Source organism: Pantherophis guttatus, chromosome 4, assembly GCF_059756535.1.
Source record: "Pantherophis guttatus breed Tessera chromosome 4, ASM5975653v1, whole genome shotgun sequence".
Taxonomy (NCBI): Eukaryota; Metazoa; Chordata; class Lepidosauria; order Squamata; family Colubridae; genus Pantherophis; species Pantherophis guttatus.
The window spans coordinates 48,026,811-48,054,670 of NC_142066.1; the positions used below are offsets into that span (position 1 = coordinate 48,026,811).

At 36.6% G+C, this 27,860-nt stretch overlaps 1 protein-coding gene across 18 annotated transcripts in view; it reads right to left on the reverse strand.

Moving 5' to 3' along the window:
• Positions 1-27,860, reverse strand: part of SRCIN1 (SRC kinase signaling inhibitor 1) — a 305,422-nt gene that overhangs the window by 91,026 nt on the left and 186,536 nt on the right. For 15 of the 18 annotated variants that reach the window (XR_015733803.1, XM_087892093.1, XM_087892091.1 and 12 more), the window contains exon 3: positions 11,715-11,738. The exons of the other annotated variants lie outside the window; for them this stretch is intronic. Coding sequence is in view for 14 of the 15 variants with exons in the window: in XM_087892093.1 (XP_087748219.1) it covers positions 11,715-11,738 (24 nt within the window). In the remaining variant the exon portion in view is untranslated. The remainder of the gene's footprint in view (positions 1-11,714; positions 11,739-27,860) is intronic. 18 annotated transcript variants of the gene reach the window in all.

Here is a 27,860-nt window from a genome sequence, read left to right on the forward strand (position 1 = left end):
AAGATTCCTTGTGCAGAAACTCTTGGCCACCTTAAACACTCAGTTTCACAGAGGTACCGTTGCCCCATTTCAATTTTTTCATTTCATTTCACATTTAAGGACTGGCTAAGGACCTCTTCACTTTTAAGGAGAGCAAAGCAAGAAGATTCTATGCATTTCTATGCAAGAAGATTCTATGCATTTAAAAACAAAACAAAACAAAACCAGACAACAGAGTCACCCATTGAAATGAGTGACAAAAAGAAGTATTTCTTCACAGAATGTATATATTGCATCTACCACAAGAGCTTTTCCTTTTTTTAAAAAAAGGTGAGATTATTTTTTCCCAGCTGAAGTGCTGGGTTAATGTACTTCATAAATAAGGCACCCACACAGAAGTTATTTATTACTGCCTTTTACCAAGACAACTAAAATGAAGCCTCAGCATTTAGTAGTGGAAATAAAGCAATTTTTAAGGCTTTGACAATTTCTTGAACTTGGTAAACAAATAAGCCTTAGGTGTTTTCAGGCTATAGTTGCATAAAAGAATCTAAGAACCATGAGTTACTACACAATTTCATCTTCAAGGTTTAACATGAGAGGAACCAATCACACACCAGAAATGTCTTTACAGGTAGTCCTCAAGTTATGACTACTCGTTCAACAACCATTCAAAGTTACAACAGCACTGACTGAAAGGGATTTATAACTGGTCCTTGGAATTCTGGCTGTCAGAGTGCCCCCACAGTAAAGTGATCATGACCTTGAGAATTCAAGGTCTGTTTCACAATTATGACATTGTAGCGAGCTGGGGTATGTAAGATTTGCTGACTTCCCATAAGCAAAGTCAATGGGGGAGCTTGCAGGAATGTGGAAGTTGCCCCCACTTTTTTTTTTGCCTGTCCCCTGTGGTGACTATACACCTGACTATACTCCAGAGCATTTGCCTATGGAACCCACCACCTGCCCAGAGCTCCATCCTAAACTCTTACTTGCTTGCCTGCTTGCCTGAGACTCTTTCCTCTTCCTGCTTAACAACCTGTGTAGTCCTGGGATTACAACAGTGGCCAGGACTGCCAGGATTGCCTTTGCTAAGTGACGCAATTATGTGACATCACACTTTATAAATGCAGGCTGAAGCAATGGAAACTGTAACTCAAGAACTATCTTAGTAGTTCCTGCATCAAAATTCTAATTCTAATATCAGAAATGATGACAAAAAAATATCATAAATCCATTGGAATCAATCCTCTTCCAACAAAAAGTATGTCACCCAGAGGAAGGTTTTCTAGCAAGAAGATATACTTCTCCCAACAGGGAATTCCCCAGCCAACATGGCCTCTAAAGCTTAAACACATCTGGAAAATACAAAACAGTCTCATAGGCTGTCAAAGTACAGAGAGAATTGTTTTTATTACCTTTCAATCTGTTTGTAATTTTCCTCTTCTGTTTTGGGCAAAAAGAGCACCTTGTAGAAGCTGATGCATATCCTCAAAAACATTGCATTGAGAAAATATCCCAAACATTAAATAAAATAAACCACATTACTGGAGGAAAACACTGCAAATAAGAAAAAACATATAAACACAACATCCTCTGACATGAAGACTCTTTCCCAAGATGTCAGGTGCACAATAGATATTTAGAATGGGTTTTTTCCCCCCATGTTCTATACCACCTTTCCCCTATAACTTGAAAGCTGAACTATAATACTATAGTTTTCTAAGGATGAAAACTAACTCATATCAAACTTTGGTTGCCAAATGTGCAAAGTGTGACTTGCAAAATTTAATCATTACCAGGGCAAATTCCTTAGCAATAACTGCAACAGTAGCCCAGATGTCATTTAGAGAGCCAGCTGGTCTGGCTTTCAGGGTTCTGGTTGCATTTGGACAGAAGATTATAGGCATTAATCCTCCTTGATATTTGCCTGATTCGTTGGAACAGACATCTCTGATCCATTCAGAGCCAGTTCCCAAAACTCCCAAATTTGCGAATAAATCATCAGTATCTGCAAGTTAAAACAAAGTTCCTCTTTGACAGCAATCACACTTGACCCAGCCTAAGATGCCATGCTGATTTAAATGAGGGTGGGGGGAGGGAAACCACCTTTCTAGTATTGAACATAGGACAATGTATCCATTGGGAAGCTCTCTGAAAGGAGACTTGCTGAAATGAACAAAACCCACAGTTGATAAAGCAATGTTCCTCTAAACATAGGTAGAATGTGTTTATCTAGCGACTTTAATATTCAAATTTCCAATACAACATTGTCCTACAGTTGTACTGTGAGAACTCAGTTTCAGAAAAATAAAAATAAAGAAGTGTATAGAATTATTTTCAGTCATCAGTAAGACAACTACAGACTGCAAGTGGACTTTAGAGATTATGAAAAGAGGTTTACAGTGTGTGATTTGGAGGTGAGACATGAGTCTCACTCATTGAAAATTAGTCACTGCAAGTTAAAGATTATCTAATAGACATAAAAGCTACATAAAATGAGAAAAATGCTTGGAAAATGATGTATACAAATGGGGGAGAAATCTTTTTTTAAAAAAAGTCTTAACAAGCAAAGTGGATGATGGATCTTTTTTTCTTTTTTTAATACACTGAAGTGCCTGAACCAGCTTCCTTCTGGTTGCTGGAGCTGCAGTTGCTAGGTTACTAAAGGACCATTTAGTACCAAAATGCATTTGGATGATAGATGATAGAACTTGCAATGGGAAAGAGGGACCAGAAGTTCTTCTGATAAGTATGAATGAAGGTTGAGGGTGAGAGAGCAAGTTGAAAGAAAGACAAATCTTCTTTGGGTGATAAATGGGATAAAATGAGAAGAAGAAAGTAAAAGGGAATTCAGCATTGAAACACTGATGGGCAGACCCAGCTCATGCTATACCAAATCTAAGTGCAGACTAAGGTTTTTAAGAAGGACTTACTGCTTGTGAAGATTGGTTTGGACCATGAAGTCCTTCCCACAGGAGAAAAATAATTTTAAAACGTGATTTTGGAGAGTGTAGGAACAGAGAAGAGAACAGGCAATGTTCATATAACTGATTAGATTCAGAGGGCGCACTTAACTTGGATACTCAATTAAACCATTTTCTGCATTCACACAATATATAAAACCATAAAATAGTAAATTGGCTGGTTTTATACAACACAAAACGCAAATCACAAAAATAGCCAAATTAAACTTAATAAAGCTTCATATGTTGCTCAAATTCAGTCACTGTTTACAAGCTCAATTCACTACATTGTACACAGTGTAATCATGCTGTTAAAGCTCCATCTTTTCTCTTTGCCCTTTGTGAATGTATTTGGTGAAGAACCAATCTTAACATACACATTTGTAACTATCATTTTTACTTTTGCTGTCTGTGCTGGCAAGCATTTGTCCATGACTTTCTGTAGTCTTTGAAAATGGTGAGCTTCAGACGTCTAGTTCTAAGAATGGACACGAGGAACTATTGTCTATAACCTGCTACTTTCAGAATATACTAATTTGGATTATAATCTCCACTCTATTCTTCATCATTTCTTTTTTTTGCAATTTTTTTTTTAAACACACAGACAAACATACAATACATCTTTTTGGAACAGAGCATTGATCCGGTCATAAATTTGTTCAACTTTTTGTTCCATCTTTAACACAATTTTATATATTCTATTTTTGCCATAACATTTATTTCTTAATCTTGGCTCACATATCTCAACTATTTACCATCTTATAGTAAGCTTACTCATATTAACTTAATCAAAACAGTTACCCTTCTATTAATCCACCTTAAATCTTAATTCAAATCCTCATAATACATTTCACAATTCTTACCCTAAATCCTCACTATTAACAATGCAGTTCAAACATGTTTATATTTCTGAATCTTATTTCAATTTCTAAAACTTCCCTACATTTTATTATTACTTCATATAATATTCATTAAATCTTTATTTAATTATTACTTCATCAAATTTAAATCTTATCTCTAATTTTAAGAATACACCAATTTAACAATTAAACAGTTCTTAATTCAAATAATGCAACATAATATAATTCCCAATTATTTCCCTAAATTCTATTTAACAATACCATTTATATAAAATCCAATTACATAAATTTTATTTAATTAAATCATAATCCTATATCGTTTCAGTTTTCTTTTCTTTTTTACTTAGATAAATGTATTGTTGAGAATATTCAAATTATTACAATTGTTATACGTATTTAAACGATATCCCAATTATTATACGCATCAATTTTCTCAATACCATCCAACATCTTAATAAAAATTAATTCATTATATCCATTAAATTTTTTTCTTTTTACATAATCTAATTTTCAAATATTTTAGCTTCAATCCATATTTCAATTCTAAGTATCTGTAACATATTCTTCTGTCATTTCTATCTTCCTTTCTCTCTTCCTTTTTTTATTTTTACCCTTTTCTTTCCCCCTTTTTTTCTTTTATGTTCTAACTTCTTGAGTTCCCCTATTTTGCCCTATCTGTCCTATTGTTTCCCTTCTCTTTTCTCTTTCTCTTGTTTTACCATTGTTAACCTCAATGTAATCATTTTGTAAATCAAAGTTCTGGACTCTTCTATTTTGCCCTATCCTAGTATTTTCCAACCTTTTTCTCTCTTCATCATTCTTCATCATTTCTTAAATGTGCAATAAGGTCAGATTTTCTCCATTCATTATGTTGTGTAATATTCTGGTTTGTGCTTTCAACGGTAAATATAAACATTATATGCCTGTCGGCATTAAGCAACAAAATGCATTGTTGCTGAATTCACCTCAATCTGGAAAAAGACAATATCCTAGTCCCTCAGATCACAGAGTAGGGGAGGGAGTAGGGGCAATAAAGTCTTATCTCATGTTGCAAAGCATTAATTCAGTTTCCTTCCTCTCCTAAACCATCCATAGCAATAAAACGTAGCAATATTTTGTCATGCATATTTGTTATTCAGAATATTACTTATATCTCCCTTCTGAAATCAATTTAAGAAGCACAGACAGAGCTATATATCTATTCATAAAATACAAATACTTATGGTAGATTTAAAGAACACCTTCTCCTCCCTCTCCAAGGGCCCGATGACTCAAAGTTCTCCAATGAACCTCATTGGAAGTAGACTTAAGACAAGAGGTGGGGGGGAAGCAATCTTTCCTACAACATTATGGAACTTATTGTCATTGGATAGGGTGGAGCATATGTATTTAAAAGGACGTATGTCATGGTCATGGAGCCAAAGAGGTTCATTTAAGGCTATTTGCCACACTAACTACATAGAACCCACAGCAGCAAGAGTAATCTATTTCCAAAGTATTTATTAGCGCAGTATGCATAAGTTTTGAGTTTTGTAGAATTCATTATACACAAAACATAATTTCTTGAATTCCAATGTCTCATATTGTCTGAATGTGAATATACAATATACAAATTTCTTCTACAAAAAGCAAAGCAAAAACAAAGCTTTGACTTGCATATGCCTATCCTTATATGTGTAAGTCAATGACCAACATTGGTTTCTGACTGTGTTCTAAATCTGAGCACACAGAAACCAAACCTGCCCAAAATATTTGCTTTACAAAGCTTGCTGCCATGTTTTGAACCCAGGATAAAAAGAAAGCACTAGGAAGAGAATCAGACTAGCTCCTCTCTGATTGCCTGGACTCTAAGAGCCTCTAAGGAGGCTCCAACTGGTCCAGAATGTGGCCGCGTGGGTGGTTATGGGTGCGACTCGGCGCACCCATGTAACACCTCTCCTGTGCAAGATGCACTGGCTCCTGGTGGTCTTCCAGGTGCAATTCAAGGTGTTGGTTACCACCTTTAAAGCGCTCCATGGCTTAGGACTGGGGTATATACGAGACCACCTTCTACCAGCAACAACCTTCCACCGGCCAATACGCTCCCACAGAGAGAGATTCCTCAGGGTGCCGTCGGCCAAACAATGCTGACTGGCAACACCCAGGGGGAGAGCTTCTCTCTGCACCAGCCCTCTGGAATGAGCTGCCTCTAGAGCTTCGTCTTAGCCCCGACCTGCGTACTTTTTGCTGCGCCCTTAAGACCTTTCTGTTTCAGCAAGCCGGACTCGCCTACTATGAATTTTTAAAATGTATGTATGTTTTAATTCGCGGCCAATTTTTATATTTCAATTTTAATTGGTTTTAAATTTTATAAATCTGTGTGTTTTAATGTGGCTGTACACTGCCCTGAGTCCTTCGGGAGAAGGGCGGTATAGAAATCTAATAAACTCTAACTCTAAACTCTATGAGGGAAGAAAGGGAAATATAAGGTTTGCAAGTTTCTGTTACTATTATGAATCTCAATAAAGTGTAGTTTTAATCATCTTGAGGCGTCTGCTTCCTGGTCAGATCTATCTCAAAGGCATCACCAAGAAGCATAATTTCTTCTCTTTCATCACCTAGAAAAAATGCAGCGTCATGCTGGAAATGAGTCTTGGCTTATATCTACATTGCTCCAGATTGCATGTGCAATTAAATAACAAAAATATTTTCCATATTAAAAATGTATATTTTTAAAACTAAAATGAAATCTTCTCTGAACATATCAGGGAAAAAACCAGGCTGTAACCCTTCTCTTGGAACAGATTGTTATCCACATGCAGGCAGTCTTTTGAATGAATTATTGTATAATATTATAAAAAGTGAGACCTCACCTGCAATTTGACAGGGTGTTATATAGTCACAGTTTGAATTCTCAGTGAAAATGTAGCCTTTCGTGCAGTGTTGTAGCTTTGAGACCACAAAAAAAGAAACTAGTATTTATTTTCTCCCAGTTGATATTTATTTCTAGTTGGAAGCATATACCTTTTTCTGGAGCAGTCATTACAAATAAGGTCTGAAAAGCAAGCTGCCAATACTGAGAAGAGTGTTAATTATATGATTCAGTATTTATATCAAAATTCAGCATAAACTGAGAATCTTAGCTTTGAGTCAAGTAGCAAAATTCATGCTTTTCAAGTAGAAAGGACAGGATCCAGTCTTTGTTATACCTAGTTTAAAGCTTTATAAAGTAGCAAGTGATGGGAAAGGATCTATTAAGTAGCCTGAGTGGATTTTAATCTATCTCTTGTGTTTAAAAAATTAAAACGAGATTCAGATTAGAATAGAACACAGTAATTTGATTTGCTTCAGGCCTAAAACTATCTAACACCTCTGCAGGGAACGCCGACATCATTTTTTTTCTTTCTGCAAACTGGAGCAAAGCTGGCTTGGAAGCAAACCATGTTTTGCATCTTAACACAACTTTATTTATTTATTTAAAACATTTATATAGCCGCCTATCTTATGCTGAATTCTTGACAGCTTCCAATCAACGGTTAAAACTGTCAAATCAGAATAATACATAAATCAATTAAAACCATAAACATTAAAAATGTAACACCAAAGTTAGACTTCCAACATCCTAAATTATATCCTTTCACCCACTTCACCTTATCCCAGTGCTTGGGAGGAAAAAATAATCAGGTTGTTGTGACTCCGACCCCCGAGGCCGACTTATCGGAGGGAGAAGGCTCCGAACATGAAGGAGAGGAGTTGGCCAGGTCTCCCTCTCCAGGACCCTCCTCTCTGGCAATGCCTCAGGTGTCTCCTGAAGGAGAAGAGATTGGCCAGGAGCCAGGTATCTCCTCGCAGTCGGACAGTGACGGAGATAAGTCTTGGCTGGATTCACGCCAGCGTCGGAGAGACAAGCACACGCAGCAGAAAAGGAGGTGTGCCAGAGATTAAGCTGAGTCACTGGACCACACCCCACAGGGGATATAAGGGGGTGAGGTGGCCATTCAGACTCTGTGATGGATAAAACTAACTACTAGCGAGTCACATTGTATCTTTGCAACAACGATATCTGCCTTGGAATTAATACGGACTGGACTTGACAATTCTTGAACTGTGTGTATCTTGTTTGGCTTAATCTGTCGGAGGAACAACCCCTCCCTTTATGGATAAAGTTCTTGGCAAGCAGCTACTGGGTTGCTGCCAATCCTCTTATCGAAAGAATTTGTTGTCTGCCAGTTTTATTTAACCCCTGGATATCTGTTTGTGTGCGTGTGTGAGACGGGGACAGATCACAGGTCTTAAGTGCTTTTTGGAGGGCTAGAAGGATAGTGGTCTACCACACTTCAAGTAGAAAGGTGTTCCACAGAGCAGGAGTCACCACAGAAAAGACACTATTCCTAGATTCCATAAAATGGCCACATTTAAGGGAAAAGATTAGGAGCATGCTCACTGATCTGATAGAATGTGTAGATGTCTTTAGGAAGAGATGCCACAGAGGGCTTCAGGGTAGTAAGGTGGATCCCCGTCAGTACCTGAAATTTTGGTGTATACAAAGACCAGACCCATCTCCATTCCTTAACCAGTTGCATGACCATTACAATCTATAGCACTTTAAATCTGCCCATCACCTTAGTATTTCTGCAAAAGAAAATCCCAATATATAGATCCACTACTCTATTCACTGTATCCCAAAATGGGAATAATCACATAATGCAGAATTGATATGAATTGTAGGTTTGGTTCAGATAAAACTCAATCTGTCAAATCTGAATTAACAAAACACTGCATCTATGTTCCCATGAACATGTTATGTCCAAACATATGAATACCATTAAGGCTTAGCATGATGACAAAATTCAAATACTAAGCCAGTATCTTGTTTTTTTCAATACAATGGATTAGAAACAGTACAATTCAGTTTTAATCTAGTCTAGCATTTTGTGTGACCTGAGCCACAATCTCTCAGTTCTTATTTTTTTACAAATCGCAATGGCAAATAATATATATGTGTCTGGGCAGGATATTTTCCTAATGTTAAAAAAATCCTCTATTTTAAATGCAAGGCATGACTTTAAAATTTGACGAATTCTTAGCCCTGCCCCTGCCTTTAGTTCGTAGATAGATGTGCTATACCCAATAATACTATTATCAAAAGCCTAGATTTCTGCTTTTTTTTTTAAAGTGAAGTAGGAAATTCTTCTAACTAGGAAGAAAGGAATTTCCTTTTCCAAACCATGTGTGCAGTATGTGAGTCATTGCTAAGAATGTTCATTCATCCACTGAAAACCAAGAAAAAGTCTTAAAATAGCCTGTGACAATAAGATATTTATACCTCAGATTCTAGAAGTGTTACAAGCTTGATCTTTTTTCAAAAAACCAAAAGCTGAGAATGTGGGCATTGTGGTTTACTTGAGGAATAATTTTTACTCTTGTAGAAAGAAGCCTACATTTTTCTGTTCTGTCTCACAGGCTTAGGGTGCTACACCAATTCTCAAATACAGCTCATCTGTCTGGAACCCACACTGCATATCAGACATTAATACAATATTTCACGAGAAGAGTCCTCCACTCCTCTGCTCACAACAGAATACATTATACCACCAGGTTTGAAATTTTGCGCTTAGACAACCTAGGTCTACGCTGCCTTTGGTCTGACCTAAGCTTAGTACACAAAATTGTCTACTACAACATCCTATCTGTCAATGATTACTTCAGCTTCAACCGCAATAGATACAAACTTAAGGTAAACTGCTCCAAACTTGATTGCAGAAAATACGACTTCAGCAACAGAGTGGTCAATGCCTAGAATGCACTACCTGACTCTGTGATTACTTCCCCAAACCCCCAAAACTTTAACCTTAGACTGTCTACTGTTGACCTCACTCCATTCCTAAGAGGTCTGTAAGGGGCCTGCATAAGCGCAGCAGTGTGCCTATCGTCCCTGTCCTACTGTCCCCATTTATTCATATCCATTTTCTGTATTCATAATCATGTTTATACTTATATCTGTTATCTTATTCATGCTTGACAAAGAAATAAATAGTAATAATAATAATAATATCCTGCATTTAGCAAAAGATGGTTTCTTTAGTTCTGGTTTAAAATGTTGCATGGATTCTGATATTGTAGTTTGCTTGCAAGATGTCCCTCTGTGAGGGAAAATAGTGGTTCTAAATTTGATAAATAAAAAATAAACATATGGCTTTGAATATGTGATTATGCAAGCCCAATCGTTACCCATATTTAAAGCAGCTGAGGCAACAATCCTACATTATTACTAGTGTGTAAAAGAAAAAAAAATCACATAGAACTGTTTTGAAATGAAATTCACTGTCCCTTCAATAAAGAATTTGGGGGATGATAATGTTTTGCATCTAGAATTATGAGCATTTCTATCCTTTGGAAAAGTGGTATTTGGTTATCAAAAGCTTTTGAGATCACCATGAAATGTTAAGGGTGAACAATATGGTGCCCTTGAAGTCCATCTCATATAATATATCTGCAAGAATCTAAAATTTCATGACAATTAATTTTACCTTTTCTTCTTTAAAATGACCGAAATCTCATACCACCAAATATTGTGAGATGTTGGTGTTCTCAGTTGAAGTCTCACTTTTGTGAAGTATTGAGTGGATTAGCCGCAATACTCTTGCAGACTGCTAGTTATCCACAGACTACTATTGGGTACTTTTAACATTTAATATTTAGACCAAAACTGTCAAACTCATTGTTCATTATTTTGAAACCAGAAGATGATCCACAGGCATTTATCAACAAATTAGGTACTATAGTTCCACTATGTATTTTCAGTGACTGCAGCCTTTGAGCCACAGTCATTTGGACCATGCACAGTTCTGTAGTTTCTTTCCCATAAATGCAATAAATCTGTTCCCATTTATTCTCTTCCTCCATGGTTTCATTACTCTACTGATTCTTCCAGCAATGAGCCATAACATCATTGATAAGATTGTGTGCTTTTAGAAGAATTGGGAGCAAATGAAGTCTCAGTCCTTTGCGTGCAATATTTACAGAGTCCTTCCTGGATGAAATAAACAAATATAAATCAGGGATCAGCCATGTGTAGCTGTACTAATATTACTGGACTGAAACTTCTGTTATCTCTCATCATTGGTCATGCTGGATAGGACAGATGGAGTTGGAACTTAACGACATCTGGAAAGCTGCACCTTTCCTATGCCTGCTTGAATAAACCGAATTGGTATAAAACAACTTCTTGTGCTCTTCTGTCTATCCCATTACTCCACATGGCCATCTTCCAGAGCTGTAGTCATTTGTAAACAGTTGGGAAAGTTGTACATCTATTTGTAATATCTAATTCTCTTAGCTCCCACAGCTGCAGTTCTGCACTTGCAGATGGTGAAACAGGTTCCAAGACCGCTTAATGCTTGCAAAGTTGGCAGCAAATGTAAGTAATGCAACAAATGTCAAGGTGTATATTGACAGCCAAGGTGGATCAAGTTTATTGATTTGGAGTGGAGCATTTTACTCACATCATTTCCTGGCAGAGTATGTATGTATGTATGTATGTATGTATGTATGTATGTATGTATATGAATGTCTGTCTTTGTATGTATCCATATATGCATGCATCTTTGTGTGTATGTACATGTATGCGTGTAAACATGTATAGACAGACACATAGTTTTCTGCCTTTCACCTAAAATTAACTGCCTGAAGCAGCCAGGTAGCTTTCCCTAATAACAGGACCAGCCAAACATGTTTGGGGAATTAAGAGCTGCCTATTAAAAATAAGAAACATGGTGCAAGAAAAAGGGCTAAGGAAGCCAAGTTTTCAATTGCCCATTCCCTCATGGACATACCTGCCTATGCACACATAAAATACAGAGAAAAGGTGGGTAAGCGCATGCATTTGTTTAAAATAAAAGCATGGAGGGGAAAAATTGGAAGTACTGACCTTAAAGCTCCAGTAGTTGGGTTGCTAACAAAAAAAGAACAAAAAACAGAACAACAAAAAAATACCATTAAGATTCTGTTTTGAGAAAACAGTTGACTTTAAACAGTGTGATAAGTGATCATGTTTAATTGGTTTGTTTAAAGTCCCCTCCCAATGGTTTTTTTTAAAACAAAAGTCATGAATTCCCTAAATGAATTGAAATGGTCAGTGGGTATCACATAGGAAGACTTCAGTCAGGTAGATACAGTGATATAGATGTGAAATTTTACTGCAAGAATAAATAAAAGAGCAAAGAGTTCAAGATCCTACTTCATCCTAAAAGATTTTTCCCCCATCTAGAAACTATGGTTAAACTAGTATATATATATATATATTTATAATATTGCATGAATTATTTCACTACGGAAAGGAAAGGAAAGGAAAGGAAAGGAAAGGAAAGGAAAGGAAAGGAAAGGAAAGGAAAGGAAAGGAAAGGAAAGGAAAGGAAAGGAAAGGAAAGGAAACATTAGTATCACATATTGACTTCTACCTTGAAGTCTGATGAAAAAGAATATTTTAAATTATGACTAAACAGAATAAAACATAGAGGAAAAATGCCTCTCTGTAAAATAGTTTAATCAAACTGATTCCCTGCCAGATATGGCTTTATTTTATTTTAAATAATTCCAATTATTATTTTTTAATTGCAAACAATAAGAACACATGATAGGTTACATAGCAATGTAAAAAGAGAGAGAGAATATGGAGCACAGTCCAGCTATCATTAAATATTTGCCCTCCCCACTGATCGTTAAAGAATAATTCATCATGTACTCAGTCTCCAAATAAAGCTATAAACGTTGCTTAGTTTTGGCTAGGTTTTACTCATGACTTATTTTCTTAAGGTAGAATTATACTACTGATTAGCACACCTATATATAACACTAGATATCTGGAAAAAATATGCAATTTCATTTTATATGGCAATCAAAGTAGCAGTGGAGACACTCAAATGAATATGCCATAAGGGAAGCTAAGCCATATTAAGAAGTGAAAGACTCTGAAACTAGGCTTAACAATGTACATAGTTCCATCTATGGGGGGGGGAAATGCCATCTTCTTTTCTTTACACTGAGACTGAGGAAAATGAAATTTAGCTACTTTTGGTTAACAATGCAGTAGTATAGAACCTTCAGAAGTATTCTTAATTTGGTATGTGAATTGAACAAAATATCTTATTTCTTTCTTCTCCAATGGACATGCACTTAAGGAATTTCATAAACAAAATTATACGTCTATATTCCCAGATCTAAATATTGGCAGAAGTAGAAACAAGAGACTGAATAAAGAGCTGCAAATGATGAACACACTGAAATGCTGTATTGCCAGCATTACAATGTGGGATAATTGATTGCAACTCAGAATGTCATGAATTGTAGGAAAAATTCATTTGTAGTTTTCTCATTTTCTAGTCTTGGGGGGAGGAAATTAGAATTTAAACGATGAACTGGCAGCAGCCCAGATCAGTATATCTTGTGAAACTAAATGTTTTCTGGTTTGTGGTGTTGATTACTAATTAAATAATTTTTTTTATGAACGCACAGATCTGGAACACAGAACCACTGAAATGAAGGGAGGAAAATGCCACCAGTTTTGATGACAACTACATCGATTCAATCAGCCTCAAATCTTTCTTGGTGTTGAATGATATCTAGTTCACTGAAATGATATATTCTTTCTTAGCTTCAGAACATAACAGATATAGATTGAATCCCTTCATTGATTTATTTACCACAAGTTCGTTTAGATCAGTAGAATGTATTTTTAAGTAATAAACATGTATTGGAATACATGCTACTCATTAAAAAAGAGAATTCTGTAGCAGAAAGATAGAAAAGGCCCCTATGCATGATATCATTAAAGCCCTCCTAAAATTCAGAATTAATTAATTCAGCACAACTTTGTTAAACAATGATTCATCATCCTGCATTTAGAGAGCAGCGTGTCAGGGGGTATGCTTAGCTAGAACTTCTCTTAGCACATTAGCTTTCCATGTGTAGTAAAGAGAGTTAATGACTTGGGACAGCTTTCATGCAATCCTTCATGATTCTGTAAAAGATGAGCTAAACTTCCCACTGCTACTTACACATTACAACCATGTTTTGCCCTGCAGGACAAATATCTGCTTCACTGGTACTGATGGAATTTTAATAAGAAAATCAGTGTGCAGCTCTGCTGTCCCTATTCAATTTCTTTTTCCTCTTGGTTATTAGCTTTTGAAAACAAAATATTTAGGAGATCCTGATCAAAAATTTCCTTTGTCATTCCTAATTCTGAAACCCGGGAAGTGAGGTAGTCCTACACTGAGCCCAATTGAAAAAGCAGATCTTTAGTATCAAGTGGTAAATATAAACAGATTACTGTACTTTGAAAAACTTAAATGACAACTTGTTTTGCCTTATAAGCTTTTTTCCCCTCATCCTTTTCGCCTTTGCTTTCCGCCATATGGAACCTTCAGTGGAAGATAATTCTTTGCATACAGATGAATCATTTGAGAAGATAATGATTTGTTTGCAACCTATTGAGTGGAGAAGATTGTGTTCTGTGTTACCATATTACTCTACTGAAGATTCTAGTTGTCTTGAAAATCCAGGAAGAATGCATAGATTTCTCCACATTCCAATTACTCAAATTAACAGAGGGCATGCTTATTTCTGGCTTAAAGCAAAGTATTATTTGATGCAAGCTAGTTTTTTTTAATAAAAATAGTGGGGAAGCAGAATAATTAATTGTGGTTCAATGATATTTCTTAGGCTAGGCTTAACATGCTTACTATCTTATTCTTGGCAACATTTTCAACCCTTGGATTATGCTTATTTCCCAAAGCTATCTACCATACTGCATACCCTTCAGTGCAGCTATTGGCACAGGAAATCAATTGTATTGCAGCAGACTGAGATGGTGTTGACATCAGCAGATTTTCCTCCTGTTTTAGAGAAAAGCAGGAAGAAGAACCACAATTAATTACATTCTGTTTGTACTGGAGGATCAGAGGAAGATCAGAATAAATGATAGACTTATTAATACCAATAAAAACAGGAGAAATGATGCAGAAAGGACAGTATGAAGACTAGCAAAGGCTAAGGAATAGATTATATCAAGGAATAAAACATACCAGCATGACTATGAAACTGCAGGTCAGGTGAAGGTTGATTTCTGAGCGGTGAAACAGGATTAAGGTTCCAAAACTTGTTTTTGGTGCAATTATTGAAAGTTCACAAAGATATATGTGTTTTTAATATATACAAAATATTTTTCATAAGCAAACAAATGGAATGTTTACAGAAAAATGTTACGCATTTTTCCCTAGATAATTCATTTTATTCTTTCTTCCTCAACCATCTCTTTCTTAATCTTTTCCCTCATGCAATCATTATTCTGTGACTAAGATACATCTTTATTGATTTGATTTTATTGGTTTTCAGGGCTGCAATATCCTGAGTGTACATCAGTACACTGCATATACTTCCTCGAGAATGGGATATAGATAACAGTATGTTTGTTTATGATATCATTCCCAGATCAGAGATCCTAGCTTGTATATGTGGACTGAATGTAAAACTAGGTCTTGAGAATCCTTCCTACTTCTTAATTTGAGCAAAACAGATGCCAATAAAGATCTTCTTCAATTTTGTAAAAAGATGAAAGTTGCATGGTATCAAATCTGGACTATATGGAAGATAAGTAGATCCAACTTCACAATGGTCTCTTGCAGTAGTGAAATCCAATTTTTTTTACTACTGGTTCTGTCATGCTTGGTGGGCATGCTGTGGCTTTCTGGGTGTGGCAGGGAAAGGATACTGCAAAATCTCCATTCCCACCCCACTCCAGGGGAAGGATACTGCAAAATCCCTATTCCCTCCCCACTCCTGGGGGAAGGATATTGCAAAATCTCCATTCCCACCCCACTCTGGGACCAGCCAGAGATGGCATTTGCCAGTTCTCCGAACTACTCAAAATTTCCACTACCAGTTCTCCAAACTGCTCAAAATTTCAGCTACCTGTCAGACCCTGCTAGATTTCACCCCTGGTCTCTTGCTATATTGCAGCAAATTTTTTAAATCTTTCATAGCTTTGAGCATTGCAATGTAGCTCTATCAGGTGCTCATAAGTTCTAGATTCAAAGTGAATAGCACCATCTCTGCCCCAAAATGTAGGTGTAAGTTTTCCTTTTGAAAAAAAAATGGAATTGTGATAATATTTCATGGATGAATGCTTCATTTCTGGGTCATAAAGATAAACCGATATTTCATCTGCTGTCATAATACTGTGAAGAAATTCCTCACCTACATTCTTGTAGTGTGACAACAATTCTAGCAAATTTTAACTCTTGAAATTTTCATCTCTGCTATCAGCATGGAAAGGAACCCATCTTGTACAAATCTTTCCATACTGAACAACATAAATGTGACCTGCATATTTCAGTGAAATGCCAAACTTGTGAACAATTTTCTTTTGAGTGATCTGCTGAATGTCCTTAATCAGTTTGTTAACTTTACTTGCTCTATGTGAAACTTGTCATTTGTTGTCACAAGTTGTCCACTTCATTCTTGATCACAAAAAATAGCTTTTTTCTGTTTCATCATCTTTATATGTTGGCTCAGTAACACATAGTCATCACCATTAATAGCTTTCCTTTGATACTGAATTTCAGTTGAAGGACTCTTGGTGTTCCAAAATTCAATGATAGCACATTGTTGAAAGTACATTCACAAATATTCACTGTGGGCTTCCATTTCAAAATTGCAACAATTTTCTCCAGAAATTTCCCATCAACAGAAGTGAAAGAGCAGATGCTAAAGAACATGTCAGAGTTTTGAGTGTATCTGTACTGCCATCTGTTGGTGACTTTTTATACTAAGGCTCTGTTTAGGGAAAGGGTTGTTTCTAATACCCTGTTTCCCCCAAAAGAAGACATCCCCTGATAATAAGCCTAATCGGGCTTTTGAGGGCATGGCCATAAGGCCAAGCGCTTATTTCAGGGTTCATAAAAATATAAGAGAGGGTCTTACTTTTGGGGAAACACGGTATATGGTTTAAACATATTGTTAAGTCCATACATATAAATGGAAAAAGCATGAATTGAATAAGATGAGAGAATTAGTGAAAGAATCAAAGGTGATAACAGGTTCTGAATGTGAGTCATGGCTCTTTTGGTAGAGTCAAAAATTTGTTGTGGAAAAAAAATGACAATGGAAAAAAAAGAGTAAAAGAAAGTATAATAGTAAAATGACCATAGGAAAAGAAAGTATGATTCCTGCCTGAAAAATATACTACCAATAGCACTTAGACTTATATACCACTTCATAGTGCTTTTACAGCCCTCTCTAAGCAGTTTACAGAGTCAGCATATTGCCCCCCAAAATCTGGATCCTCATTTTACCCACCTTGGAAGGATGGAAGGCTGAGTCAATCTTGAGCCGGTGAGATTCGATCTGCTGAACTGCAGCTAGCAGTCAGCTGAAGTAGCCTGCAGTACTGCACTCTAACCACTGCACCACCTCGGCTCTTATAATGAGATAAATTTCCCAATAGAATGAACAGAATGTGGACATAAGGAAAGAATATATGAAAACTGCTTGAAAGAGATTAAAAGAAACTATTACATAGTGCCAGAGAAGTATTATACAAATGGGAAATATGAAAAGGGATTCTTGTTGGAATAATGGAATGAAAGAAATTCATACAAGGGAATGATTGTTGTCTATTTGTTTTTGTTGAATAAGTCAAGGAGAACAAGATCAAAAGAAATGGGGAAAAAAACTAATTTGGTTGATACTAAAATTGTTTTGGAAATGGATTCCAAAAGTTCAACAAGAAGCCTCCATCGGAGTAAATAGCATTTTAAAAAAATAAAGAAATGAAAAGATTTGTTTGAAATTGAAATGAGAGCATTCTGGAAGGAGCATTTTAGAATTTTGGAAAGTGTAGTGGTATGTCAAAGAGCACTAATATTTATGTTAATATAAAAAATCATTAAAAGTTAAGTTATAAATGTGATAAATAGAAATTCAGCAGGGAGTATCAATAGCACTTAGATTTATGTACCACTCTATAGAGCTTTACAGACTCTCTGAATGGTTTACAATGTCAGCAAAGTCCCCCCAACAATCTGGGTCCTCATTCTACCAACCTCAGAAGGCTGGAAGGCTGAGTCAACCTTGAGTCAGTCAGAATCAAACATCTAGCAGTGAGCAGAGTTAGCCTGCAATACTGCATTCCAACCACTGTGCCACCACAGCTCAAGTATGACATGTATATATGGTAATTCCTTGTTTGGTTAAGGTACTTATGGATAAGGAATACAACAGTAATATTTGAGGTACAGAAACTAGTTGTCACAAAATCAAAAGAAAACAACAAAAGTCCATTATAAAAACACAATACAGCTATACAAGGAAAAAACAAAAAAAGAAGAAAAGAAAAGAGGAAAGGGAAAGGGCTTAACATCTACAGGCAATGTAGAAAGAGGCAAAAGAATTTAAACCTTGATTTTACTATAAATGAGGCTTGCATTTCAGACATAGCCCCTGAAATTATTTCATATTGTTTTACTGGTTTTTTTTTTTTTTTACAATAAGTATTTTTTATCAGAAACACCTTTTGTGCCTTTTTTAGTCCAGCTTTTTTGAAACACGTCTGATATGAAGTAGATGTGAATGATATGTACTTTTGCATGCAGACAATGCTGTGTTCTTGGCTGACAATCTGAATGATGTGCAGCATATGTTAAAATACAGTATGATGCAATAAATAGTGTAAATTCTGAAATTATATTGAACACATAGTTGTGTTGACATGATAACTCTTGCAAATAATTGCAAGCATGCATAAATGTTGGAAAACTGACATGACTGCAGAAGTTTGCAGTTTGTGTAGACTGTAGAATGTTTATTAAATAGAAGCAATTCTTATAAAAGTAGTGTGTAGGGTTTTGTGACGAATGAGTATGTGCGAAAGGAAGGGAAAAGGGCTGTATATAAGTGAATCTGGATGGGCTGAACCCTGGTAAGACTGAGTGGCTTTGGGTATGTGGAGCTCTGGATTCCAGGACGTTAACATGATTAGTTCTAAATAGGGTTGCACTACCGCAGACAGACTCGATGCACAACCTGGGGGCTCTCCTGAACTCATGATTCCAGTTCGATGAGCAGGTGGCAGTCATAGCTAGGACAGCCTTTGCACAACTATGTGTTGTGTACCAGTTGCACCTTTTCTTGGATCGGGAGCTCCTGTGGTCAGTCACTCAAACCCTGGTCATCTCTCAGTTAGATTATTGCAATGTGTTCTATAGGGTTCAGCCCTTGTCACATATCCAAAAGCTTCAACTGGTGCAAAGCCCATGTTATACCCCAGACCACCCCAATGATGCCCTTGATGTGATGTCCTGCTGCCTGGAGGCCATACGGGTCTGGATGGGGAGAAATAGGCTCAGACTCAACCCTTCCAAGACTGAGTGGCTGTGGCTACCGGTGGTAGCCAGCTGACGCCATCGCTGTCTATAGGGGGTGGATCTCCACCCCCCCCACAGAGAGGGCTCGCAATCTGGGCGTCCTCCTGGATGCACAGCTGTCTTTAGAAGAGCATATGATGGCCGTGGCCAGGGGGGCTTTTTATTAGGTCCGCCTGATTCGCCAGTTGCATCCCTTTCTGGACTGGGACGCCTTGCGCAGTCACTCACGCCCTTGTTACCTCTCGGCTGGACTACTGTAATGCTCTCTACATGGGGCTCCCCTTGAAGAGCACTCGGAGACTCCAACTGGTCCAGAATGCGGCTACGCGGGTAATTATGGGTGCAACTCGTTGCGCCCATGTAACACCTCTCCTGCGCGAGTTGCACTGGCTCCCAGTGGTCTTCCGGGTGTGATTCAAGGTGCTGGTTACCATCTTTAAAGTGCTCCATGGCTCAGGACCTGGGTACCTACAAGACCGCCTTCTGCCACCGATAGCCTCCCACCGACCAGTTCACTCCCACAGAGAGGGACTCCTCAGGGTGCAGTCGGCCAAATTATGTCAGCTGGCGACACCTAGGGGGAGAACCTTTTCTGTGGAGGCACCTGCCCTTTGGAATGAACTGCCCCCAGACATATGCAAGATCTCTGACCTCCGAGTTTTCCGCTGTGCTCTTAAGACCCTGCTCTTCCGACAGGCAGGGCTAGCTTCCTAATTGAGTTTTAAATTCGGAATTCTTAAATTTTTGGGTTTTTTAGCTAATTGGCCTTGAATGTAATACTTTTAATAATTTTTAAATTTAAACTGTGATATTTGTATTGTGTTTTTACCTGGCTGTACACCGTCCCGAGTCCTTCGAGAGAGGGGCGGTATAGAAATAAAATTATCCTATCCTATCCTATCCTATCCTATCCTATCCTATCCTATCCTATCCTATCCTATCCTATCCTATCCTATCCTATCCTATCCTATCCTGCTGTTCCATGAGTTGCATTGGTTTCCGGTTTGCTTTTGAATCCAATCCAAGGTGTGGGTTATCATCTATAAAGCCCTTTGTGGCATGGATCCAGGTTATGTGAGCCTACCCCACCTATGCTGGCAGAGATGTGCTGCAGACCCTATCAGTAAAGAAATTACAGCTAATGGGGTCCAGAAGAAGAGCTTTTTCTGTCACGGGCAGCCAGTCAAATGGCTGGAAGACTTGGCTGTGCCAGCTGGCTTGGGGCCCCAATGGAAAATGGCATCTTGGATGGACTTCCTGCTCTCCATATGTACTTTGCTCCCTTCCTTTCCATTATGGTTAATCACATTTTACCTGAAATGTATGGTTCTTATTTATTGTTTTAACATTTTAATGTAGAATGGAATGGAATGGAATGGAGTGGAATGGAATAGAAGGGAAGGGAAGGGAAGGGAAGGGAAGGGAAGGGAAGGGAAGGGAAGGGAAGGGAAGGGAAAGGAAAGGAAAGGAAGGGAAGGGAAGGGACCTTGGAGATCTTCTAGTCCAGCCCCCTTTCAAGCAGGAGAACCTATACTATTTCCGATAAGTGGCTATCTAGTTTCTTCTTAAAAACCTCCACTGATGGAGTGCCCACAATTTCTGAAGGCAAGCTATTCCAATTGGTTAATTGTTAGGAAGTTTCTTCTTAATTCCAGGTTACTTCTCTCTTTGGTTAGTTTCCAACCATAGCAACTGTAAGCTGCCTAGACTCACCTTGGCAAGATAGGTGGCATAGAAGTCTAATAATAAAACAAATAAATAAATGTCTCATCCTATTTTGTTATATGACATTCAGAATGTCAGAAAAACAAAAATATTCTTTAAAAATAGTGAGAATTGTTTACTTAAAAAGTGTCCACAGTCCAACAAAAAGGAAATGAAAAATGAATGGGTTCTGAATGAACAGAAAAATGAGTGACTGGTACAAAAGAGGTGCACTGAGATAGTTTGTTATAACTGGAGAATAACTGGATTAAAATTGTGATTGGATGGAGATGATGAAAAATATAAAGGTAAAAGGGTTAAGGAAGAAAAGGCTACCTAAGGGGATGTGTATCAACTTGGGAGAATGAAATATAGTTTACAAACATAGAGAGTTACAGTATGAAAACTAGATTTAGTTCTGGTTCCTTCCTTCTGATTTTGCTTATCTTACTGGGTTGCATACTGCTTTGCATAATAATACTTATCTTGAAAGGAAGGAGTCTAACTGATATGTATATACTGTATGTGTCTATATTATATCAGTGTCTCTTTCTACCCACTAACAATGTATTTTCTATTGTGGAATGATTGACATCGTGCCAAGTTTTTTGTTTTCTTTCTCTTATGGTATGTATTCTTCTGGTATTGAAATGTTTTCTTCATATGTTTACAATAAGTTTCAATTAAGAAATGATTAAAAAAGTAGCCATTTTATAAAAGGAAAAGACTGGCTCCTACTATTATAAATAAAAAATGTATCACATAGCCAAACTCATGTAAAGAAAGACATACATTATATGCATAGAAAAAACTATGTATAGGAAAGATAAAATGGCCATTTAAACAGACATCTGTTTTAATTCAAGATAAGGGGACTATAAATAAGGAGGCATCTGTTCTAATTCTAGATAATGAAACATTTATTTCTAATAAACTAACACATTTCATTCAATTGATAGTAATTGGATAAATCTTTAAACTAAAAAAAAAACCTATAAAAAGAGCGCTGGAGGAGCAGTCCATTACAGCTGCCACCCAACTGTATTTGGTAAAATTGTGTTCAATAAATATATTTCCTTCGACTTCCACTGATCTCTGGTATATTTTATTAAATTCCCAGATTATATGAACCAGAGGAAAAGAAAGTATCTGATCTTTCCAGAAGTAGCTATTTAAAGATTCATACTTGGAAATGAATTGGTAGAAATTTATAAAAAAAAATTTGCTGTGTTGCTTGTCAGACAAAACAATATCCATCTAGCCAAATACTGGAATCTCCAAAACCACTGGAGATTCTAGAATGCCACTGAAAATACTGGAATGCCAAAGAACTTTAATCTTTAGCTGCCTTGAGTCTTCGGAGAAAGGCGGCATACAAGTTGAACAAATAAATAATAAAATAAATGATAATCTACCACGAAACTTTAATTTAAGATGGTCAATCAAGTCAACTTATTCTAGCCCTTATATTTGGGAATGAAAGTGGCTAATGTTATGAGAAAATTATGGTCTTACCTATTGCAGTACTGGCCAAAATTGTGGTAACCTTTTGAGAAAAGTGTATTTTTGAGGTTTGATGGCTAATAACACCACTTTTTTTAAAAAGTAGTACCATAAAATTATATATCAATGGAAAAATAATTTAATCAAGAATGTAATGCAACAAAGTTTGTTCAACTATCTGTATTCTATGAAAAGTTATAGCCAAATAACCAGAAAAAGGAAGCACAACTTGCTTAGGTTGATATCAGGTAGTTTTCCTTCATCTGATTATAGCTAATGAGCATGAGTCTTTAGAGAGCCAATCAGGTGTCATCTTGTTTTGGCAATGAGCCAATCAGATCACAGTAGGATTCATTTATTGATATCATGTATTGAAGCTGAGAGGAGGACATTTGTCAGTGTGTTATGTGATCGCTATCAAGTTGGTTGGGGATTTTTTTTGTGTTCTTTCATTTAGTGAGCTTGTAAAACATAATAAAATTAAAGTAATGGTGCAAAGAGTTGACTAGTCTCCCAGAAAGCGATGTAAAATAGAATTATTAAGTGAACAAGGCTACAATTATAAAGAAATTAAAAGAAAAATTGGTGGAAACTTAACCAAAGATGGCATTTCTAAGTTTTTGAAGAGGTATAAGGAGACTCAGTCACTACAAAACCACACTGGTAAAGGCAGGAAAAGGTGCACAACAGCAAGTGATGATAGAAGAATTAAGAGACTGTGCCTACGTGACAGAAGAAAATCATCTGGGACCTGATACAAGATGAAATGGTGCAATGCAATGTGAAGTTGAGTGCAAGGACAGTTTGGCACAGGAATTTGGTCTAAAATTTAGAACTCCACGCAAAAATCCACTTTTATTTCTCAAACAAAGGTTGAAAAGCATTACATTCTTGATTAAATTATCTTTCCATTGATATATAATTTTATGGCACTACTCTAAAAAAAAAAGTGGTGCTATTAGCCATCAAACCTCAAAAATACACTTTTCCCAAAAGGTTTCCACAATTTTGGCCACTACTTGTATGTATGTATGTATGTATGTATGTATGTATGTATGTATGTATGTATATCATCACCATTATCATTTTAGCCATTGTCTATCCACTGCAGGATAAAGGTCTCTTCCGCATGTTTCCAACCAATACAGTACTTTAGTTTGTTGTCTAATCCATGTGCAGTTTTTTCTATCTTGTCTTATAATGTATGTATCTTTCCATATTTAGGATAGTATTAGGACTTAATTTTGAGACAATCTGCTCCATATTTTGCATACCCTACTTTTCAACTATAGAATTAGAGTATGCAAAATCTGGAGCAGATTGTCTCAAAATTCAGTCCTACTACTATCTTAAATTATTCTCTTACTGCAAAAAGAAAGTTATTTTCTCAGTTTCCTCTGGTTCTGCAGATGGAGATAGCTAGTTCTCTGAATGCCTGATTTGCTCATCAGTGTACTACAAGCTTCTCAAGTATCCATGATCAGTTCTTAAACTTGGGAGAAGAATATGTATCTCAGCAAACCATATTCCAATTCAATAGCACTCCAAAGCGAAAAGCAGCTGCTAGGCCTTGATAAGACTGAATTGCCATGCAGCAGCACTACTTCCCACCCAAGCAGTCTCCCTAGTTTCTATTCAGTGACAGAGCCATGGGAACACATCCAGGAAGTAGCAGATTTGAAGCTCAGCCATGACAACAAAGGCCAAACAGAAAAGGGTGGATGAAAAAAAGGAATATATATATATATTCAAATAGTATTACCAACTTTCCTCTAAAGACAGAGAGCTGGAATGATTAAAACTGATTAATTATTCATTAAAATAGCAATAGCACTTAGACTTATATACCGTTTCACAGTGCTTTTACAGCCCTCTCTAAGTGGTTTACAGAGTCAGCATATTGTCCCCAACAATCTGTGGTCTTCATTTTTCCGACCTTGGAAGGATAGAAGGCTGAGTTAATCTTGAGCCTGTGAGAATTGAACTGCTGAACTGCTGGCAGTCAGCAATCAGCAGAAGTAGCCTGCAGTACTGAATTCTAATCACTGTGCCACCATGGTTCTTAATATTAAAATATAACATCCTTCCATTTTAGTAGTAGCAACAGTATTATTGATAATAATAATATTGCTTAAACATTTCATATAAGGTAATCCTTGACTTATAACCGCAATTGAGCCCAAAATTTCTGTTGTTAAGTGAGACAGGTGTTAAATGAATTTTGCCCAATTTTATTATCTTTCTTGCCACAGTTGTTAAGATAATTACTGCAGTTGTTAAGTTAGTAATATGGTTAAATGAACCTGGTTTCCCCATTGACTTTGCTTGTCAAAAAGTCACAAAAGGGGGATCACCTGACCTCAAGACACTGCAACTATCATAAATACATGCCGGTTGCCAAGCATCTGAATTTTGATCATATGGCCACAGGGATGTTGCAATAGTCAGAAGTCACTTTTTTCAGCGCCGTTATAACTTGGAACAATTTATCTAGTTCCCTTTAAAAACGTAGTCTTTAACTACTGTAAGTACCCTGCATATTATTATTTTTAATTCATTTTATTGCTTTTTAATTAATAACAAAGAGAAAAAGAGCAAAACCAAAAAACTTTAATTATGTAAAAGCATACATTGTCAAAGAGAAGGAAAAAAAAAAGAACACATAAAAAGTATTATAACAAACACGTGAAAAAATTACAAAACATGTCATTATAACAAAAGTTACAATTCTACACATACTAGACAAACAATAGCTAGCTAGCTAGCTAGATATACAGTAGATAGTATGATTTATTTATACAAGTAGCTTTGTTTTTTCAACCTACTAATTTCTGTATAAATGAGTCCCATATTTCATTTTACTTGTCCATAGAAAGTCTACATAGAGCAAACTATTCATAGAGACAAGTACAGGTCTTCAATCCATTGACTGAATGGGGCTTTAAATTTATCTTTCCATTGTTGCAATATCTGTGTTTTGGCCCTAGTAGGAGAACAGAGAATCCATTTATATTGTGCAGTTGTCAAATTTCATGTTCTAGGTATGCAGTAATGTCTGGAAATTTTAGTTTTTGCGCACCAACATATTTACATAATCTATCACTTTCTCCCAAAACTTGATAAGTATAGGTCATGCTTGAAAGACCTATGCTTGTAGAAAGTGGAAAGATGTGTTTTATAGAAGCATTATCCTTAATACATCTCTAACAAAATACTATTTTTGACAGTCCTTCTCTATACGAATATTATTTAGAATATTATTTCTTGTGTGATTGGATTCTCCCTACCACTTTGTTCCACTGGACAAACTCTGTATCAAATATTATATCAAAATGCTCTTTTCTTTCTTCATGCTTTATGGATACATCCAATATTATGTCCCATCTTACAAGGCATCTATTTCTTACCAAAATAATGAAACATGCCTTTATTGTGACATCATAACTCAAGTGACACCGTTTTGTATATGCATCACAACTTGGCACACAAGGGTGTAGAAATTTGGAGATCAAATCTTTATAGAAGTGCACATTAAGGAATCGGGAGGAATTTGTGTCATAATATATGCCTTTCTTCTAAAGTGACAGATTTCAAACTTTATAAATTTTCCTCATAAGGAAGTTACTTACCTGCTAATTGCTTTCCTGTTTTAAGTACCTCCCCGATTTACAATGTTTCTTTTGAGATGTCCTGAATAGAACAGCATAGTATCTCCAAGGGTGGTCATTTTGTACCCAGGCAATTCATTAATGAAACTAGGAACACAGTAGTAGCATCCTTTGTCTAGTGCCAAATATTGTCCATAACCCCCATCACATTTCTGACAAACATGTTTTGCTAAATTCTTCTCTCTTTTTATTTTACTCTATAATGCTTATCCTTTACTGCTCTTCAAACCAAGACAATTTTTTTTTTTTTGGTTAATAGAAAAATCTTGATGCTATATAGCTTATCGGGCTGGTATCTATGTCAACATCTAGTGTCAAATAGACTTGACTGGCATGGAAGCAGTTACAACAACTATCCCAGCCCCAACAAAAATCACAGATTCCTGGCATGATGTTATGCTGCAAGTCAGTCACAGAAACATCTTTCAAATGTTGGTGCTTTGATGATACTGAAAAAAATCATGACCTTGCTGGTTTTGGCTTAACACTATTATGCAGATTTAATTAAGACTGTTGAACAAATGTATGGACAGAATTTGAATGGGAAAAACACAATGTAAAGAAGATTATTGCTATCTATTCTATTGTATCAAAAAAAATTATTCAATGCAACCCCTACTCCCCAAAAAAAGTAAATTAAAAGGCCAAAGAGCAGCATTCTTAATAAATAATTTCACTTCCAAAACTGTGACCATACAGTTCAGGAAAGGGGAAAAAAAAAAAAGAGAGAGAGAGAGAGAGAGAGGTCTGGCGGGAGGAAACATTGATAGTAATTGGATGTTGTGAAACTGGTATCATGCCAATGCATAACCAGCTGGTGTTTACAGGGTGCCACAAGAGGATGTGATGGATGCCAACCTGAAGCCAACAATGCAGATGCCCTTTTTTCAGTCAAGCAGAATTGTTTTCTGGTGGGGCAGAAGTGCTGAACGTTTTGTTGAAAGCTAAGTCATCCATATACTTTTTTTCATGTGCAACTGCGCATAAGAGATAATAAGAATCTTCCAAGCTGCTTCTCTTTTTTTTCAAGTGAACTCATCCTAAACTCAGTCTTCAACTAATGCTTTCCTGCCTCATGTCGTTTGGTTCCCTCCACCCCCCCCACCCCCCTCCGACCATTTCTGTCCACTAATCCTTTATAAGTGAATATTTTCTCTTTTCTTTCCCATATGCTTCACTGTTTCTCTACCAAAAATGCCTACCGAGCAGGAATGTGGAAATTCATTATAGTACTCAGCATCCTAATATGAGGGCATTTCTCTCAAAATCAATGTGGTGAGTGGAACAATGCTCTGAAGGAAAGTTAGACTGTTAGAGAAGTTTAGAAGGAAAAATAATACCTGCTATCTAGAATATAGTCACACACACCCCCAACCTGAGATTTGAACAGCTGCCACCCCACTGGTGTTTCAAAGGGTTCCTCAGCTAGGTCTTTTGAGAGGATGACTAGTGCTCCCTTCCTTCCTTCCTTCCTTCCTTCCTTCCTTCCTTCCTTCCTTCCTTCCTTCCTTCCTTCCTTCCTTCCTTTTTCTTTGACACTGATGTTCCAGCTAGTTTACAACAAACAAAGACAATGTGCAAGTTGGATTCATTTAACAACCATGTTTTTCACCTAATGACCATGATATGTTTAACAACAAGAAGCAGCAAAAAAGACTGTATAATTTACAATCACTTAACAATTGCATCACTTAGCAATGAAAGTTCCATTCCCAATTATGATGGTAAATTGAGGATTACCTGTATCACCTCTGAAATATTAAAGGCAAAACACCAATC